The 20,284-nt window shown below is 30.1% G+C and overlaps 3 protein-coding genes across 5 annotated transcripts in view; all 3 read left to right on the top strand.

Moving 5' to 3' along the window:
• The window catches only part of LOC125826461 (60S ribosomal protein L13-1), a 196,701-nt gene that overhangs the window by 40,657 nt on the left and 135,760 nt on the right, over positions 1 to 20,284 (top strand). The window lies entirely within an intron of this gene.
• On the top strand, positions 3,488 to 6,992 carry LOC125826456 (uncharacterized). The gene is made up of 4 exons (XM_049505789.1): positions 3,488 to 3,653; positions 4,765 to 4,919; positions 5,126 to 5,419; positions 6,063 to 6,992. Exons 2-4 carry the CDS (start codon positions 4,776 to 4,778, stop codon positions 6,732 to 6,734), a joined length of 1,110 nt encoding a protein of 369 aa, XP_049361746.1. The 5' UTR covers positions 3,488 to 3,653; positions 4,765 to 4,775; the 3' UTR covers positions 6,735 to 6,992.
• On the top strand, positions 15,000 to 19,847 carry LOC125826464 (uncharacterized). The gene is made up of 5 exons (XM_049505801.1): positions 15,000 to 15,134; positions 15,223 to 15,318; positions 18,493 to 18,596; positions 18,671 to 18,807; positions 19,592 to 19,847. Exons 1-5 carry the CDS (start codon positions 15,075 to 15,077, stop codon positions 19,672 to 19,674), a joined length of 480 nt encoding a protein of 159 aa, XP_049361758.1. The 5' UTR covers positions 15,000 to 15,074; the 3' UTR covers positions 19,675 to 19,847.

Raw genomic sequence — 20,284 nt, 5'->3', positions numbered from 1 at the left:
TGAAAGAAAAAATACATACCTAGTGAATGGTTAAACAAAGTGAAAAAAATTGTCACAGCAAAAAAAAAGGACATAATGAAACTCTTCATGTTTTCTTTACTATTGAACTTTTGTATAATATGAAAGTAAGAATTGTTGATACCATTTAGAACTTTATATAGGGCCTAAAGGGAGATGTGAAATTATGGTATTAATTCATATAAGACTAGTAAATCTGTAATTTATAAATTACTTGCTAAAAAATACAAATGAACTTATGGTATTAATTCATATAAGGCTAGTAAATCTGTATTTTTAAAATAACTTGCTATAAAATATAAATGGGCTTAGAACAATAAGGCTAGTAAATCTGTATATTTAAATTAATTGCTACAAAAATACAAATGAAATTATGGTATTTGTTAAAAAAAAAGTCTAGTAATCATGTAGTTTTGAGTTATTTGCCAAAAAAATGACACACCATAACTATTTTGTGCCCGTTGAGTACCTACCAAGATAATAGTGATAGTGTATAGATTATCAAATTTTAAAATTTTATTATTATTCAAATTCTATGTTATTTACGTTGATTCTTGCTTTCTGTTTAGGCAGAATACCTTGAAATCCTCTTAAACTTAACATGTTTCATACAATACTAGAATTTTGAGTTTATATATTCTAGAAAAGAAACTTATTAGTTTCTTAATAAATTATTTATAAATAATAAATAATTTTTAACACAAATAAAAGATCTATGTCAAAGCGATTAGATTTTGTTGCTTTCATAAGAGGAAGACTAACTTTACTCCTTTACTATTTCAATCTTTTCTAAGTCATATATGCCTCTCCCTTTGAGCTTTGAATTTTGATAACACCGACTACATGAACTATCTCACCAAATATATGGATTTAGATACATTGTCACTATCTAATTTGTTTTAAAGTCACGATGACGCTCGTCATCAAGCAAATCAAAATACAATAATCAAATGTGATAAATTTAATGTAATTAAATAAGTTTAACAAAAATAATGTAGAAAATAACTCTAGAAATACAACAAAAGATAAACCACGATCCAAGATCAAGTTTAACAAGTCATAAAAGCTAAAAGATTACAAATACATTCATCTCAGAGAAATATATCAAGGTATGAAATACAAAACAATACCATATAAAAGAAAATAACAATAAATAACTCAACATAAAATCTACACACTTTTATAGATTAAAGTAATTAATTATATTAAAATTAACTATAATGGTAGTGTGATTATAATTCGAACAGATCTTTTAAAGTAATCCTCGATCCATCATAACTCTCTGATGGAAGGATTGTCTTTTAACATTTTATTTTTTTGAATTGTTGAGAAAATGTTAGTGTTGATGTACCAACTAAATCACATTTTCCTAATGTAACTAAAAACAAAATTTGGAATATAAATGGTGTATGTAGTTGGAATAAACAAAAATGTGTCAAGGTGTATCACAAAAACAAAAATTAGCATAAATAAAAATGTATTAAGGTATATCACAAAAAATAAAAATTGGAATTTTATCAATTAGTACTTTTGGTCACCCAATTAGTGATATCAGTGAATTTGTAGCTCATAATGTTTAATTGTAACTTAAATTTTAAATAAATATAGAAAGTCTTAAGCCTCTCTACCTCGGAAAGGTAGAGATAAAATTTACAGACACTTTATTCTTTTAGACCATGCGTACTTTCAATAATCTATAAATTAAGAAGAATCAATAAATTATAACAGATTAATTTGGTATTAAGCCATCTTCGCGACCTTGTAGGTCTAATAGTATAATTTGATTTTGGGGAAAACTTTTCAAAAATATCCTTAATCTATTAAAAATGGCTTAAAAATATTCTCCTTCCATCTTTTGAATTAAAATTAAAATACTTTCAATTTAAATTTAATCGAATTGAATTCTTTATTCATCAACTAATTTTTTTATTTATTTTAATAAAATAACTTTGTTATATTCAAATTCTTAATATCAGGGGAAATAGTGAGAGTTACTCCTCTAGAAATTATGGATATGATTCAAACGTTCACACTGTCATTTGATATGATATATAATTTGATACAACTTTTATGTAGTGTTTGGTTATGATTCGAATCATATATAACTTAGTATTATTTTATAGCATTATTAACATGAAACAACTAATTTATGTACTATAATTTATACATAGATAAAATAGCAAAAGAATAAAATCATCTTTATCTTTTTCCTAGAAATCAATGAGGATTAAAAAAACATCTAATAATTTTTTTTAAAAAATAAATATAAAATTTATTATTAAATTCGTTTAAATACATAAACTTTACAATAACTTTGAGTTTAATAAAGTGGAGAAAAATCCACCATCTAGATATACTTTTTTTCTTTGTAGCTAGTAGAATGAGATGGGTTAGCATATTGTTGTTGGTTATGTTATTAATTAGAATTTGTCCTCAAGGGTCCATGCCTTGGAAAAATACACAAGATTAGTCAAGGTTGCTCTACTTTGGCGACTTTCTTTTCATCATCATTATTTTTGGAGTTTTCAGTCGTACTTCATATTCGTTTTGAGATTTGATATTTAGATTTCAAGAAATTTTATTTGGGGTAAAATATTTTTCGTTAAAAATAATTTCATATTCAAAATTCAAATCTAAAATATTTAATTAAGAATAAAATAATATTTACCACTCTAACATAATTTAAGTAATGGTTTCACCCCTTCATAAGTGAGTTCATTAGAGTAAGCACACCTTATCAGTGACGGAATTAGAAATTTTATTAAGGGTGTCCAAAAATAATGATGTGTGACTGTCAAAATAAAATAAAAATATTGTGCTTATTTGAGGTTCAAACTCTCCAAGTTCAAATGGACATCCATTACCACTACACCAAATATATAACTTTTGTCAAGAGTGTCCAACTTTAAATATATATATCCTTTAAATGTAAAGTTTGACATATATATATATATATATATATATCGTAATTTTCCGACGAAGGGTGTCCAGCTATAGCTACGGCCCTACACCTTACACGATATGACACAAGTCTTCAATCCCACGACATCTTTATCTAGTCTCACTTCTTCCGTTTCATATTAGTTGTCCATTTTTCCTTTTATAATCATAAGATTTCCTCCGTAGATTTGATCACCGTTAATAATATCCACATAAGTTTTTTTTGGAACTTATTATCCTAAAATCAACATTTCCTAATATAAAAATCAAATTAGATAATTGTTTTTTCCTATTCTAATCAACCTTTTCTTCTTTTTTCCTAATATAAATCAAATTAGGTAAACTTCCTTTTTCTATAAAAAGAATTTGGTAGTGGAGAGTAGTTGTATGTATTACTACTACTAAATATATAAATTGCTAAAAGACAATTTTAGCCCTGTCACGTTTGTTACGTGTGCAGCACCACCATTTCGGTTCAACCAATACTGCTGTGACCTGAAACCGGTTATAACCGGTCCTAATAAACATTGACTTTTCTATATAGAAAAAATAGCCACAAAATCCCACCACCACAATCTTCATTCCCTATTTGCTCCGATCTGTGTTAACCACACGCTTTCAATTGCTTGTGGCCGGCTCGTTCTGCAACTCCTCCGGCGACTACCGGAATTCGGAAGTTTTTGCCTCTCTTTCCGGTAGCTCCCGATTCGATTTCTCGTTATTTCTCTTGCGTATATATGTAGATATATTCCTTTGTTTCAATTTTGCTGAATATTGTTCATTTTCTGCTTTAATTTGGGGGTTGTGTTTGTAGGAATTCGAATAAATCTAGGGATGCTGATCTTCTGTATGTGTTTAGCTGAAATAATTTTATTTTTTTTTTGGTTTTTGTTTTGGGGGATATTGATGGATTTTGATGTTTGACCTTGCTGTAGTTGATGATATAGCGTTAGGCAGAAAGAGATGACCTAAATTATAGTAGTTATTTAATAAAATTGAAAGTAAAGAGGGGTTTTGGGGTGGAAAGGGGATAATGGGGTCTTATGTGTTGAGGAAGTTGGAATTAATTGATTGTGCTATGATTTACTGATTCAATCGAATTGCTCGATATAAAAGTTTTGATCCAACTGTGAGGAAGAAGATTGTATAGAGAGAATTGAGGAATAGATGTCTTTAAAACCAAGTAAAAGAGTTCATAAGATAAATGGATTTTGATAATTTTGATTAAGGGGATATCTTGAAGGAGCCTATTGCTGAACAGCTTAGGACATACCGAAATACCAAACTAGGTATCAATGACTGCTGGAACTTTTACCTGCGTATGTTTGCTGAATTGCTTTCTGAGTAATTGGTAGAATATGGACGATGCGGGTATTTTGCAGTTTTAGGTAGATTGTCCAGTTCAGTCATCTGACATTCTAACTCTTTTTGCTAAGTGATAGAATCTCCCAACTCATGCTTTAGTTATGTTAGTACATTTGCTATAGGTCCTAAATTTTTCAGGAGCTTTTAGCTCTATTTGAGATTTTTGTGTTAGTAGAAAACATAGAAACTTCTGGTACTTTCATTTTTCTTCACTTCGTATAATGTTGGCTTGGGATGAATTTAAATGGAGAAAAACATGGTTAATGAGGACCCATATTGCCCAAACTTGTTTAGGGCTCAGGCGTAGTAGTTGTTTGTCTTTTGTTTTGCATCAATGACATCCATATAAACATGGACATAAATGCTACACCCAGTTTCTAAAATGTGTATCAACATTTCGTACCTGTTTTAACAGTCTTCTTTGCTGATATATTTGTCTAGGATCAAAAGAAATGGAGTTCTTCTTCAGAACACAGACTGAGGAGACATCTGATTGCTCCTTCAATGGCCAGGACATTCAAAGATGCCCGTTCTTGAGTAACATCAACAAGCCAACAAACTTTTCTTTCTTTTCTGCTCTGAACTTTCCCAGCCCTGTAAGTTATTTTTTCTTAATCTTATAGTTGGTGGTTCAAGTGATATGGTTATCCATGTGCTGTTGTACTGTTTAAACATAAGCATGCAATTTTTTTAAAGTATTAACATGCTAGTCATTATTTTCTTTTGTTCTTATACTAGTGATATGGTTAATTATTGCTTCTAATGCCTCATTGTTTCACACTTTAATTCTATTACCTTTCAGGTAAAGGGAGGTAAAGGTCCAATTTTTGAAGATGGCCCCAACTTCGATATGGCATTTAAAGTCTTCCATGGAAAAGATGGGGTTGTCCCACTTTCTGGAAGGTCTCAATTTTCCAATGACAACATTGAAGTAGAGTCTGCCCCTCAATTTAATCCTTTAGCTGCAAAAGCTGCCACCATAAGTTTGTCTTCATTCGGAGCAGGAGGTCCTTTTAGCTTTGATTCTTTCTCTAGGAAATGGAATTCACAGAAGAAGAAGCCGGAGTCATCCAAAAAGAGAAAGCCTTCTTCTCAGGTTTGTTTGTTGTGATTAACAAGAATATGTGTATTGAAGAACCCAATGATGTATAATGTGATTAATACTTTGATCATGATTCTAAATTCTTGATATTGACTTTTTGATTTTTCATTACAGAATACTCAGTCTCTTGATTATTTTTGGTGAAAATGCCTTTTTGCTCATCTCTGTGTGTAAATGTTCTAGTCTATTGTTAGTTGTGAATTGAATTTCTGTAGGGTAAAATGATGACTTCTAGACACTGTAGGTAAATATTTTTAAAATATTCTGGTATATGGCTCTCCTGTATTCTTTTCTGAGCAACAAATGGGATTCATTGAGTGGCTGTCCATTGTCAACTATAAAGTTAGACAGTGGCATTAACAAAATGGTATAGTTATCATAAATGTTTCATAGTAATTGGTTTAATTTGATCAGACTCCTCTTGAGTAGTATCACTTCACAACTTATTTTGATTAGTTTTTGTTGTTTCTGCTAGATGTTGAGAATATGCCTTAACAAAGTGAAATCATATGAGTGTAGAATTTTTTCAAAGAAATTGCCCATAACTCTTCTTGATGAAGAGTGCTGCATTTTTTTCTGCAAAAATGGCATCTTATAAAGTTTGCCTTCTTTATTCATCCTTTGTTTTGTTTTCCAGGACAAATCTTCTAAGCACGAGGCAATGGGAAATGAGTGGTTGGAGTCAGGCAACTGTCCTATCGCCAAATCTTATAGAGCTGTTAGCGGTGTTCTCCCACTTGTGGCCTCAGCTTTTCAGCTGCCTCCTGGTATGAAGCTCAAATGCCCACCTGCAATTGTTGCAGCCAGGGCTGCCCTCGCCAGGACTGCTTTTGTGAAGACTGTGCGGCCGCAACCACTATCTTCAAAGATGCTTGTTATTGGAGCTTTGGGCATGGCAGCTAATATTCCACTAGGCATATGGAGAGAGCACACTGAGAAATTTTCACTTTCATGGTTTACTGCAGTCCATGCTGCTGTTCCCTTCATAGCTATGCTGAGGAAGTCAGTTGTGATGCCCAAAACAGCTATGGCATTAACCATTGCTGCTTCTATCTTGGGACAGGTCATTGGTTCAAGAGCAGAACGACTTCGAATGAAAGCAAAAGCCGAGAGTGTTAAATTGGTAGCACAGACTGGCTCAGATGGGGTTATTGCACAGAGTGGCACAGATGGTGTTATTTCTGGTCTCAACTCAATCCAGGTCAGTGGTATGCCCGGGGTTCATTGTGGCACACAGGGTATGCTTAAAGACCAACCCTCGAAAGAATCTGCCAATACTATATCTCCATCTGCCAGTCTGTGTTTCTAAACATTTTTAGAACAGGTAATTAAGCAGTTGATCTATAATGCTGCAAATAAGAGTGTGTGCCCCTTGCCAGAGAGAGCAAGAGATTTAAAAGTAATATGCATTATTATATGTTTAGTGTTTGTATCAAATTTATGTAAAGGACAAATATTTCCATGACCTATACGGTCTTGACTCTTGAGTGTTGCAGAATCCTGAAATACAGTGTACTATTTGGATGGAACCTCTATCAATAATATATCAACCCATCATGTTTCCATATCCTACTGTCCTCCCTCCGGCCTTGTCGCTCTCTCTAAACTATTCATTGGGTTATTTAGTTGAGTTGGATGCTCTTTCTAACTCTTCGTTTGCACTACTTATTTGAGTTTTTTTTGCTTCGTCGATTTGAATGTAGATGATGTTGGGCAGAACTTATGTAAGTTTGGCATTAGCTTTTTATCAGTAGGTCGATCAGTTTCAGAAACTAGATGTTTAGGGTGATAGAGAAAGCAATTTGCTGTTAAGTGGGACTTTTTGACAAGAACTATCATGGAAGTTGGGAAGAAAATGGCTCTTCAGTAGTTTTTTATAGTCATGATTTATTACAAAAGTTGGGGAATATATATTTTACAATCATATTAAGAAAACCAAAATTCATTACTGAGAAATTTCAAAAATCAAAGGGGCAAAAAAAGAAAAAGGGAAAAAAGTCAGGAAGGGAAATTAAACTAATTTGGACTCAGGCTCATGTTAGGAACCAATAGTCAACCCCAAACATAATTTATTGACTAAATGACCACAAACATAAATTTTCTCTACATTTTTTCTTTCTTTCCAGAATCAACGTGAGAAAAATTGACAAAATTAGAACAAAAGATTTTAATTTTTTTTTTTTAGTTTGGTTTCAGTTGTTGATTGTCATCAACCACTGATACTAATTTAATATCGATAATATGGATAAAGTCAATCAATGTTGACAAGTGAGCACCGTTTTAATTACCTCCTAAAACAACTTAATTATTGATTAACAACCACAACCTATCCCGTGTAGCCTCCATAAAATGGGGTTTACTTATTGCTTATTGTCAAAAAATTGTTACCCAACCCTATTACTATCATTGTCACAAATTGGTTGATCACTTTTATTTCTACATGCATATTAAGAAATCATAAACAAAAAAATTATTCTATTAATTCACCCCTTCAAAAACTTCTTGGGAATTTTACAAACAAATGTGAACACTTTAAAAAAGAATTAATGCAAGGGTAATGGAGTATAAGAAAATTTTAATTAATGTTTTCTTGATTTAAGTAAGGTGATCAACTAAAATGGGACAACTATTTTTAGTAAGATGATAAATTAATATGAGACAGAAGGAGTAATAATTTAACTTTGCTAACAAAATATGAAAGCACTAAGCACTTAATTTACTTGACCTATGAGAGCAAAAGTTTTTGAGCACCTATATGAAGCTGATAAAATTAATGTGGTAATAAATGTTGATTGCTCAATTCCAAGTAAGATCCAAAATGATTATTTGATCATAGATTATCAATAAAGTTAACATAATATTGAGGTACGGTTAAAAATTATTAATCACTTCTCAATAATATTCAGGAAAAAAAATCAGACCAAAGATTATCCTCCTTTGTCAAGATGTAATGACTGACATATAAAAATGGATAAGTTATCATATTTTGTCGATTGATTAAAAATAATTACATATGTTATTCATACATTTTAAAAAAAGAAAAAGAAATACTCCACTAAACATTCATTAGTTTTAAAATGATAGCTAATATTACTATATAAGAAGAGTGAATAAGCACACTCTTCATTGGCCTATCACAAAGATGGCCCACCTACTTTTATATACTCCTCTTTCATTATATTTTAATTTTTCCTTTTTAAATAGTACTAAAAAATAAATTTAAAATATTACAAATTCGATTAACTCTCGAAATTTTACGCGAATTGTTAATTAAGACGAAGGGAAAAACATATATTACTATATAAGAAGAGTGAATAAGCACACTACTTTTATACACTCCTCTTTCATTATATTTTAATTTTTTCCTTTTTAAATAGTACTAAAAAATAAATTTAAATTATTACAAATTCGATCAACTCTCGAAATTTTACGCGAATTGTTAATTAAGACGAAGGGAATAACATATATTATTTGAAAAATTACATTAAGAATACCATAAACCACAATAGTTAACAACTTACAATATTTGAAAAACATATTAACTCTCAAAATTTCACATGTGTCACATAAATTTGGACAAATGGAGTAACATATATTATTTGAAATTGCGTTAAGAATATTATTAATCACAACTTAAAGTATTTAAAAATAGATAACATATATTATTTGAAAATAATGTAAAAAATATTATAAATCATAATAATTAACAATTTAACGGATATTGTGCCCGTGCTTGCATTTAGAACTGAGAATGTTTAGGAGCTTAGGGTCAGTCAGTCAATTGACCGATTTGCCCTTCTTCTTCAACTTCCTCTATTTACTACAAAAATAGTACTAAAAATCAATTTAAAATATTAAAAATTTGGTTAATTCTTGAAAAGTTGGTTTAACTCTCAAACATAAAAAGTAACATATGTTATTAAAAACTTTAATAAAAAGTACTATAATTTACAATAAATAATAACTTAAATTACTATATAAGAAGAGGGAATAACCAAGCACCACAACCAATATATTTATAAAAAGAAATGACATATAAAATAAAATAGAGAGAGTATTAGTTTTTGAAAATGGAAAAGGACAAAACACATATGAAATTAAAAGATATATAAAAATAAGTTGGTTTAACTTTCAAACATAAAAAGTAACATATGTTATTAAAAACTTTAATAAAAAGTACTATAATTACAGTAAATAATAACTTAAAATATCTACAAGACAACAAAAAAAAGACTAATTTTTATACTACTTCTGTCACATAAATTAGGATTGAGATGATTTTAAAATTTTAATTTTGGTTATACATTATAAAATAGCCGAAAAATTGAATGATATAATTTTTTTTAAAAATAACCGAATGAATCGTCCTATCGAATAACCCTAATGTTACTTCTACTCTGTTTATTTTTACTTAAATTTAGAAAGATATGCTTCATTTAACTTTTATCATCATCAATACTACTAATTTATTTGACGTTTTTTCTTAATCTTCATCTCATCATTAATGTTATTTATATAATTTTCTTAAATCACTTATTTTTTCTTTTTTAACTCTTTTATATATATAAAAGTTGGATATGTAAATGATGATGTCACATTTCTTAGAAGCTAAGATTACTATTTATCTAACCTTATTTAGAAGTGAGAGTTGGAAAGGACCAACACTGCATTAATACTTTTGTACAACATGCATACAATTTTGTACATTAACTTTTGACTGCATTAATTAGTTGTACAACGTGCCAAAAGAATTGTACATTAATAGAAGGACTAACACCAAGGACTAACATTGCAATTATTATTATTATATATTATTACTCATTACCTAGAAGGACTAATATTGCAATTATTATTATTACTCATTATAATATCATATAAAATTAAATGAAAAGGATAATAAATTCAACTTTTACCATGATAAGGTTGAAAAATATTATTTAAGTGGAAGGAGATGGGGCCCACTTTTGGTAGTAAATCCTAGACTCTTCTTATTTAAGTGTTATATTATGGAATTTGAGAAGTTATTGAAATTTTTATATGATTTTAAAAATATTTTAAATTCATAACTATATATTTCAATGTACAAGATTTTGATAAAATAAAATCTTTAAAGTTAAATTATAATGTTTTTGAAATTTAAATTATTAAAACATATATAATGATTTTATAGAAAAAATAATATCATATAAAATTAAATGAAAAGGATAATAAATTCAACTTTTACCATGATAAGGTTGAAAAATATTATTTAAGTGGATTAAATTACTTAAAATTTAACGACTTAAAAATATTTTTTAAAATGTATTAAAATTTTGGTTAATTGTCAAAACTTTATATGTGCCACATAAATTGGGACATGGACAGTCACACATATTTTTTTTAAAAAATTACATTAAAAGTATTCTATCAATTAACAACATTTATTGTTTGAAATTGACGAAAAAGAAACTATAAATTACAATAATTAACAAAATAAATCTCTCGACTCCAACAAATCTATCAATTAATGCCACATAAATTGGGACATGGCAAATAACAGATATTATTAAAAAATTAGGTTCAAAATGTACTATAAAATACAATAATTAACAACTTAATATATTAAAGAGACATATAAAAAATGCTTAATATTTGAAATTCTGCATGTGCCACATAAATTAGAACAAATAGAGTAATAAATATTATTTTCAAAATTATGTAAAAAAAAAGTACTACAAATCACAATAGCTAACAATTTAAAATATTTTTAAAATCATATAAAATTTTTAATAACTTCTCAAATTCCATAATATAACACTTAAATACTACATATTATATATTAATTATACTATACTATAAATGACTTAAATACTCCATATTATCTATTACAATAATTAACAATTATTTGACACTTTAAATTCTATCTATGCCATATAAATTAGGATAAAAAACCTAACATATAATATTTAAATATATTTAAAAATACTATAAGTAATACTATACATTACAATAATTAACAGCTTAATTATTTAAAACTTATATACAAAATTTAATTGACTCTCTAAATTTTATTGGTACCACATAAAATGGATTATATGATAAACATATATTGTTTGAAATTGACGGGAAAAAAAACAATAAATTACAATAATTAATAAAAAAAATAGTCGACGAAATTGACGAAAAACAAATTATAAATTACAATAATTAACAAGTTGTAAAATACAATAATTAACAACTTAATATATTAAAGAGACATATAAAAAATGCTTAATATTTGAAATTTTGCGTGTGCCACATAAATTAGAACAAACAGAGTAATAATATGGTGTACTATGGTACAGAGAAGAGAAATTACGAATCGAAGAAAGAGGTAAACCGCAGACGAATTAGGAATGGGAGAAAGAGCAAATGATGGAAGAAACATGTAAATTTCACTTAAAGCATAAAGAAATACCTGTGCAGGTCGTTGGAAAGAAACCGAAATCGTAAGCAAAGGTTCAGAGACAGATTATAACTGTATATATATAGACAAAGAAAAAATAGTAAGCAGCAGATGAATTGGCCATTGAAGAGGTAAGAAGTCGAAGAAACAGTTGACAGAACAGAACCACTTTACCTAGGAGGATAGAAAGTTAAACGATGAACAAGTAGTTGCGCGGCGCGTCGGAAACAAGCAGAGATGTTCAGCAAAGCTCCAGAGAGAGAGTTAAAGTGCGCAGACAAAGAGGAAAAACTAAGGAGCAGATGGATTCGCCATTGAAGAGGTGCGAAGTAGAAGGCAAAGTTGAGAGAATGCTGCGACTTTAGGAAGGAGGCGAGAAATTAGGGTTAGAATTTTGGCAGATGTAGGAAGAAAGTTCTAGAGAAAGCGTGTTTTTTTTTTGTATGTACAATTAGTACTACCATTAGTACAATACAAAGATGCAGTGTTGGTCCTTTGTAAAATGTACAATCAGTAGTGCGTTTAGTACAATCAAATAATGCAGTGTTGGTCCTTTCAAAGTCTCATATATATATATATATATATATATTTATTTTTTTTAACCATGTGTTTGGCCTACTTTATTGTTACTTTTTTTATTTTTAACATTTATTTTTAATTTTAAAAGATTGGAAATTTTATGTTAAAAATTTAAATAATAGAAAAAATGATTTATTTAACTTTTATCATCATTAATACTACTAATTTATTTGAGGTTTTTTCTTAATCTTCATCTCATCATTAATGTTATTTATATAATTTTCTTAAATCACTTATTTTTTCTTTTTTTTTATGTAGAAGTGAGAGTTGAGGTGTACCAACATGTGTTTGGCCTACTTTATTGTTACTCTTTTTATTTTTGACATACATTACAATAATTAGCAACTGAAAATATTTTTAAATCATATATGGAAATTTGCTTGGCTAATTAAAATAAAAGTAGTATCTTATATTATTTGAAAATGGCGTCAAAAGTCCTAGAATCCACAATTTTAGCTCTTACTAATTATATATCAAGTATAAAATAGTACTAAAAATCAATTTAAAATATTAAAAATTTGGTTAATTCTTGAAATTTCACATGTATTGCATAAATATAATAGAGTGAGTAACATATATTATTTGAAAATTATATAAATAGTAATAAAATATAGTTTAAAATAGTACTAAAAATTTGATTAACTCTCAAAATTTCATATGTACTGCGTAATTGAGATTGAGTGAGAAATATATATTATTCGAAAAATAGAATAAATATGTGATATTATTAGAAAGAGCTTTAATATATATTTTAAAAAATTATTTTGTCTTCCGTATATGATTTTCTGCATATATGTGGAGTTTTAAAGTTTTTAACATTTTAATATAGAAATATGATTATTTGAAAATTTTAGTACTTTCTTCATTTAAATTTTTCCATGTTTTTCTTTTAATTTGCTCTAGATTTAAAAATTACATAAAAAGTACTTAAAATCACAATATGTAATAATATAAGATATTAAAAAACACATAATTAAAAATCATAAAAGAAATTTTATTGACTCTTTAATTCCATATTGAAACAAATGAAGTTTGTTTGAAAATAACATAAAAAGTACCGTAAACTAAAGTAAAATAACAACTAAAAATATTTAAGAATCATATAAGAAATTTAGTTGAGTTTCATAAAAGTACCTACGTCACATAAAATGGAACATAAAGAGTAATATATATTATTTGAAAATGATATAAGAAGTGCTATAAATCACAATAAATTAACAACTTCAAAATATATTTATCAAAATCACATACAAAAAATTATATAACTCTCCAAATTTCATCGATGTCACATAAATTGAAACAAAGAACTACTCCCAATTTATGTTACTTACTTTCCTTTTTAGTTAGTCCCAAAAGAATGTCACATTTCTATATTAAGTAGCAATTTGATTATAAAATATTTATTTTACCCTTGATGAAATAATTTATAGTCATACAAACTTATATCATTCATTTTGGACGACAAGTTTTAAAAGTCTTCATTTCTTTTTTAAACTCCGTAGCGAATCAAACTACCTCACATAAAATGAGACGGAGGAAGTAATATATATTGGGCCCGCGCTGGCGCGGGAACCTAATATCTAGTCTAAATAGTAGTGTAAATGTGGCTATTTTTTGAATTTATTTCAATTTTCTTCCTCGTAAACGGTAATTGGGCCGGTAGCCAACTTTATGAAGCCCAAACTAATAAAAGCCCATAACAAAGAATCCATTAAACCCCATCACCTTCAAAGGCTAAAACCCTGTGGGAAACTGTAGAGCTTTGACACCTTGAGCTTCAGGTACCCTTTCTTCGTTCTCTCCTCTTCAATATTATTGGGATTTTTTTATTTTTTTTGTAAAATTAATCTATTTTTTTCGTATTTTAATGGTTTTTGTTGTTGTGAAATATCGAACTACAATTGAGAATTTGATTGTTCTTTTGATTTGGGTTTCTGAAAGTATGTTTTTCCATTATTAAAGACACCCAGATGCAAATTTTGCATAAAGTTTTGATTTTTTTCTGTTTCTTATGTGTATTGAGGAAATGGAAACTGTTTTATCCGGAGAAATCATTTTAGGTGAATTAGGTATAATGATTATGTATTGATAGTTTTGGGTATTAAAGGTTCATAACAATGTCTAGGTGTTAGACTAAATAACCTAACAAGGGAAGACATTTTCTGTTGTACTGAACACATGTCATATTCCTCTGTGGTTCAGATCAGTAACTTGATACAAATGTTGATTGGGTTTATTTCCTCGTTTTACTTTGAATAGAGTTCTTCTCCATTTTCCCTGATTGGGCTTTACTATGCCTGCATTTTCATATCTTAAGGTAATGCGAGATACTGTTTTGACTTGTGGAGCTTTGAGTTGGAGTTAATGAGAATTTTGTTGCTTACTTAATGATAGCAATTTTTTGTAATAGTTGCATTTTTTTTCCTGATAAGTTAGAGTAGTGGCCTACACTGTAAATGCATAGTCTTTTGCTTAGATGGGTTTGCAATAGATTTGACTTTTTCACGATTCTTGATCCATTTTAGTTTTTTTTTAGGTGGGGGGGGGGGGGGGGGGGGTTCTTATTTGGAGTATTTATCTAATTAGTGTTTTTCTTTTGCACATCTGACTGCAAAGAAGGGAGCTTTTACTTTGATTTAGCTCAAAATGGGGTGGAAAAGTTATCAGAAACTCATTCATCAGTGGAGAATTCTCAGAGGAGATAATGTAAGGCTCATTCATCATTGTTTTGCATGGCTGATTCAATTTCTTAATACTTCTATTTCATGTTTCCCATTTTTCCGCCAACACTCAGGTCATGATTATCAGAGGAAAAGATAGAGGCGAGACTGGCGTTGTCAAGCGTGTCGTACGTTCTCAAAACCGTGTAATTGTCGAGGGGAAAAACCTGGTTAGTAATTTTGTGACACTTACTTTATATCTCTAAGCATATCTTGTCGTAATTTATTCTTTCTTTAAACATTTCTTGTCATATTCATTGTGGATCCATCGTAACCATGATTGTCTGATGCTGGGACATATGCTCAAAGTGTAGGGGTTGCGTATAGAACTGAGGACTTAGATTATAATGAATAAGCAAGTTTGTTGATAGAGTTTCCTTTTCCAAATTTTGGGTCTTACAAGAATAAAATAATTTTAATAGTTGTGGTATAATATAGGGTGCTTGTGGATTTCACATAGAAGATTGATAAGTGGTTCTAACAATCTTATAGCTGGTTTGTATTATATGATGTCGTGCACAACCTACATAAAAATGAAAATATCCCTGCTTTTAAAGCAAAGGGCATGCTACAATTTGAAGGTACGGCTCACTATATACAAAGATTGTAGCCTTACTCAAACTATTGAAAAGAATAAGAGATGTTTTGAGGTATAAAATCTACTGCAGACGAGTACTAATTTTCTGCATAAATGATAATTGTTCTACATTCGAAAACCGTTGTGCAAACACTAAACAGTAGACAGTTTGCTAATATTACAAAAAGTAAAATGAAGGGTTGGGAAAAATATATTAAGTTATATACATGGTCAGTATAAGTGCATAACAAGCTTTTTAGTTTCTAAACTATCAGGTCACTCAAAGGATATAAATACGTAAGCATCCTTAAAACGTGGCCAGCATGTCCTTAATGCTGAAGAATACAACTTTACCAATGTTCAAAAAAAAAAAACGTGGGATTTGTAACTTTGAATATAAGTCGGATTACCTGCTACCCCAGGTAAAATTGACCTGATGGTTTAAAAAAATATTTTATACTGACGGATATATCTCAAACCCTTAACTTTTTTATCATAAAGTCTGGTTAATCAGTTACCAGCATTTACTATTGTTAAGGTTTGTAGATGTAGCAATTATTAGCAAGAGAAGCTTTAAATTGAAAACCTCAGACTGGATAGAGAGGTTAGGATCTTGAGAAATTAGCCGTCCTATATGATCCTATCAGACTTGATGCGACCTTCATGACGCTACTCTGTTATGCCAGTTTTCACAGTACCTCTGAATTTGGATTATTCTCTTTGGGTTCAAGTTGTGATAGTATCAGCCTTTGCTGTGTGTTGTTAACATTAAGTTTAGTGGTGGTGTTGGAGAATGGATGTCGACTGAAGAATGTCTAGGTTTTAATTATCCAACGCTATACGATTGTAATCTGAGAGCATAAAGTAGTTTCAATGTAGTAAATCCTCATTGGTGACCGTAATATAAAGAATATGAGAAAGTAGCTTGTTTATGATAACATTTAGGGGTCGTTTGGTTTAAATACAAGTTATGATGAGATTAGTTATGATGTGATAAGTTGAGCTAGGATTAGTTATGATGAGATAAGTTATGTTGAGATTATTTTTTATTGAGTGTTTGGTTTGTTGTATTCAAAATAATATACATTATATAAATTTTAAGAACAAATGTTTACAAAAATACCCTTCATGAATGTGAAAAAGTGATGTATAAAAAGGGTTTAAAGGGATATTTTTGTCATTGACCTATTTTATCCCGTGATAAGTTATCCTAGGATAACTATACCACCCAAGGGAAAGGATAATTTATCCTGGTACAAATTATTGATCCCGGGATAAGTTATCCCGGACTTGCCAACCAAACAACAAATTAAGTGGCTCTATAATTTAATCCCAAGACTATTTGGTGTTATCCTTCACACCAAATGACCCCTTAGTGATAGCTGAATTGAGGAAAGTTGTTAATTTACAAAGAAGCGTTTCCAGCTATTTTTTAGTTTGACGATATATTTAGACCGTTGGTGTAAGGGAGATTCTTTATCTAACATGATAAATATTTTGGCCTTAGTTAGACTTTCTAAAGCTTTATCGGAGGACAAATCACTTACTTTGTTACATCTTCAGTACCCACTTGGTACTATTCATGAATAGAATTACCTCATTTTATCAAAAAATAATGGCAGAATGACCTGGGAAACCCTTGTACTTGACTCCGTTTGTCACCTAGACCTTTCTACTCACGATTTTGTCAATTGAACACTTAAAGTTATTAAAACACAGTATTTTAAACCCCTCTGATCATGTGTCTCCCAATCGCGCTGATGTGGATAACACCTCACTATCCACATCAGAAATATATTGCCACATCATTTTTTTTATTACAAATAATATTTTTTAAAAAGAAATCTCAAACTAATCCCCAAAATCCTTTCTTTCTTGATTTCTTTCCATTTTTTCTTTTCTTCCCATATTTTTCATCTATTTTGCTGCTAATCATTCATTTTTTTTCTTTCCTAGTGAATTTTGTACGTTGAAGAGGAATTAGAGATAAGCAAAGCTTTGTTATGTTTTTTATTATAAATTTTGCTATTTTAATGGTGGTGAGAAATAAAGTGACTAAAATGGAGGATGAGAGAAAGAAGAGAAGGAGACCAAAAATGGGTCATTATAGATAACTCTTCAAAAATATTCTCAATAAAATTGCCTTGCATTTAGAAAGAATCTCAAACATATGTTTTTCAAAAACCCATCTAAAATCCGCATCTATTTCACAATTTAAAACCTCTTTTTCCCCCTCTCTTTTACCCAAATCTAAATAAATATCTTTCCCAATCATTATAGAACTCTCAAATGATAGGTAACATATGAGAAGAGAAAAAGGAAGAATTGTGTGTAAGAGTATTGGAAGAGATGGAAGAAGATGTGTGTGTGGAGAATGGTGATGGTGGAGGTTGGGTGAAATTATGAGGAGGAAGAAGAAGAAACTTACAACATATTGGGAATGAGGTTTTTTTTCATTTTTTATTAATTGTTATATTTTTCTTTTAATTCTTTTTTAAAACAAATTTAAATAATTGTCTTCACTTGCTTTTAAATGAGTAAACCACTCTCTTGATCTGATTCAGCAAAAAAAACATCACATAAGCTTAGTCAATGGTCAAAAAGGTTTAAAATAGTAATAACTTTAAGTGTTCAGTTGGCAAAGTCGTGAGTAGAAGGGTTCAAGTGATAAACGGAGCCAAGTACAGGGGTCTTTCAGGTCATTACGCCAAAAATAATTAGTATGTAACAAAATGATCCCTTATATTATATGATTGCCCTTCTGCAGGTCAAGAAACATATCAAACAAGGGCAAGGTCATGAAGGTGGAATATTTACAGTCGAAGCCCCGCTGCATGTTTCCAATGTTCAGGTTGTAGATCCAGTCACAGGGTATGGATATATTATTTCTCTTTACCTTTTATTTTTTGCTCTTAGCACATGGTAGCTCATGTTTTCTTCCGCAGGAAACCAACCAAGGTCGGAATTAGATACCTGGAGGATGGCTCCAAAGTAAGAGTCTCAAGAGGTATAGGAGCATCTGGTTCTATCATTCCCCGGCCCGAGATCTTAAAAATAAGGACCACACCAAGGCCTACAGTTGGTAATTATCAAATCCTTTTACATACGAGTATATTCTTCTGAATGAGTATTCTGTTGCATTTCAAATGTAGTAAATGCTGTATTTTTTATTATTTTTTTTGTTGCGGGAAGGGGTTACTTAAAAAAAAAACAGTTTATTGGTTTAGAGGTATAATCTGATTTCAACTGGAAGAAGAAATGAAAGGTTAAAACTTTAGAGAGCTTCGGATCAATTGTAGTCAACTGCATGATGCAACCTTAATGTGGGACAAGTTTCATTTAAGACAAATTGTTGAAATATACATGATGGATTATGGTCAGTTTGATAAAGTATAATTTGAAATCAGATTATAAGTCAAATTTAGATGAAGCATCGATCTGGAGAGCTCAAGAACATGGTTTATTCTTCTATTCCTTCCCTTGGTTTCATATGTGGGATTACTGTTTGGATGAAAGCCTTCTTATCACCTTTTATCATTCTTCCTTTTTTCTGGGGGTGGTGGTGGTGTGGGGGAGCTGGTAATGTGGTGGCATTGGGTTGCACAACTTTGAGAAATATGTGTGCTGGATAGGTGCTGAGGTATGCCACTTATGTAGTCGTTTGATGGTAGGTGTTGCTTAGCAAGTGGTGCTTGTTTGACATTGTTGCTTACCACGTTCCTTCTAGTAAACTTCAAGGGAAATGCTTATAGAGTTCGTTCAACCAATTTAAGATGTTTGAGTAAACTCTACTCGGTCCACTTTTTAATGTGTTTGACAGAGTCTGATCTTTTCACTCTTGCGTATGTTTTGGTTTCATTGTGCAGCTGGTCCTAAGGATACTCCAATGGAGGTTGTTATGGAGAGGACATATGATCCAAAAACAGGAAAAGGCATGCCAGATCTCTAAAGAAAATGTGGTGAAGAAGCTAGTACCTAATGCATCAATTTTGTGAGAACACTGTTGTTACTTATTTCATTCAAGAAACTCACACTGTTTGGCTTTAGACCAAACAGAATTTGCTACCTCTCCTTTGTAACAGATAAATAGTGTTAACCGCGAAAATTATGGTATACTTAAAAAGTTTTTGGCAGTTGCTGAAGATCGCGTGCCTTGTGGAACTCTCAACCCTAAATCCTAAATTAGGTTTCAATTGTTTCATGTTTGACGGTCAACATCATTGCAGATTTTCCCCATTTGGCGTAATTTGGTACTTGCCCATAGCAAAATATTTTGTGAGAACCTTTTGCAACTGAGAGAAATGCGACTTGAAGTGCGTTAAAAGAAGGTTGATTACATATGTGGCTCCCTAAGCTTGCTCAAAATTTCCATTTAGACACCTAAATTAAAGATTGAGAATATTTCTTGAACAACATTTTTTGTTATAACCCAAAAGTCGACCAACTAGTTTTTGGTACCTCATCCAACACCCCACAACCCCAATCCCCCTAAAATTAAGTGTCCGTTTGGTCATGAATATTTTTCACTATTTTATTTGGAGTATTATTATGAAAAATTG

The sequence above is a fragment of the Solanum verrucosum genome, unplaced genomic scaffold (genome assembly GCF_900185275.1).
Source record: "Solanum verrucosum unplaced genomic scaffold, falcon-dt-bn FXZP01000060.1, whole genome shotgun sequence".
NCBI lineage: Eukaryota > Viridiplantae > Streptophyta > Magnoliopsida > Solanales > Solanaceae > Solanum > Solanum verrucosum.
This window is presented reverse-complemented; position numbering and strand designations above follow the sequence as displayed.

Coding starts and splice junctions, on each gene's coding strand:
- LOC125826456 (XM_049505789.1), top strand. CDS start 4,776: ATGGAGTTCTTCTTCAGAACACAGACTGAGGAGACATCTGATTGCTCC. Junction 4,920..5,125: donor CTCTGAACTTTCCCAGCCCT/GTAAGTTATTTT, acceptor ATTACCTTTCAG/GTAAAGGGAGGTAAAGGTCC. Junction 5,420..6,062: donor AGAGAAAGCCTTCTTCTCAG/GTTTGTTTGTTG, acceptor TTTGTTTTCCAG/GACAAATCTTCTAAGCACGA.
- LOC125826464 (XM_049505801.1), top strand. CDS start 15,075: ATGGGGTGGAAAAGTTATCAGAAACTCATTCATCAGTGGAGAATTCTC. Junction 18,597..18,670: donor GTTGTAGATCCAGTCACAGG/GTATGGATATAT, acceptor TTTCTTCCGCAG/GAAACCAACCAAGGTCGGAA. Junction 18,808..19,591: donor CACACCAAGGCCTACAGTTG/GTAATTATCAAA, acceptor TTCATTGTGCAG/CTGGTCCTAAGGATACTCCA.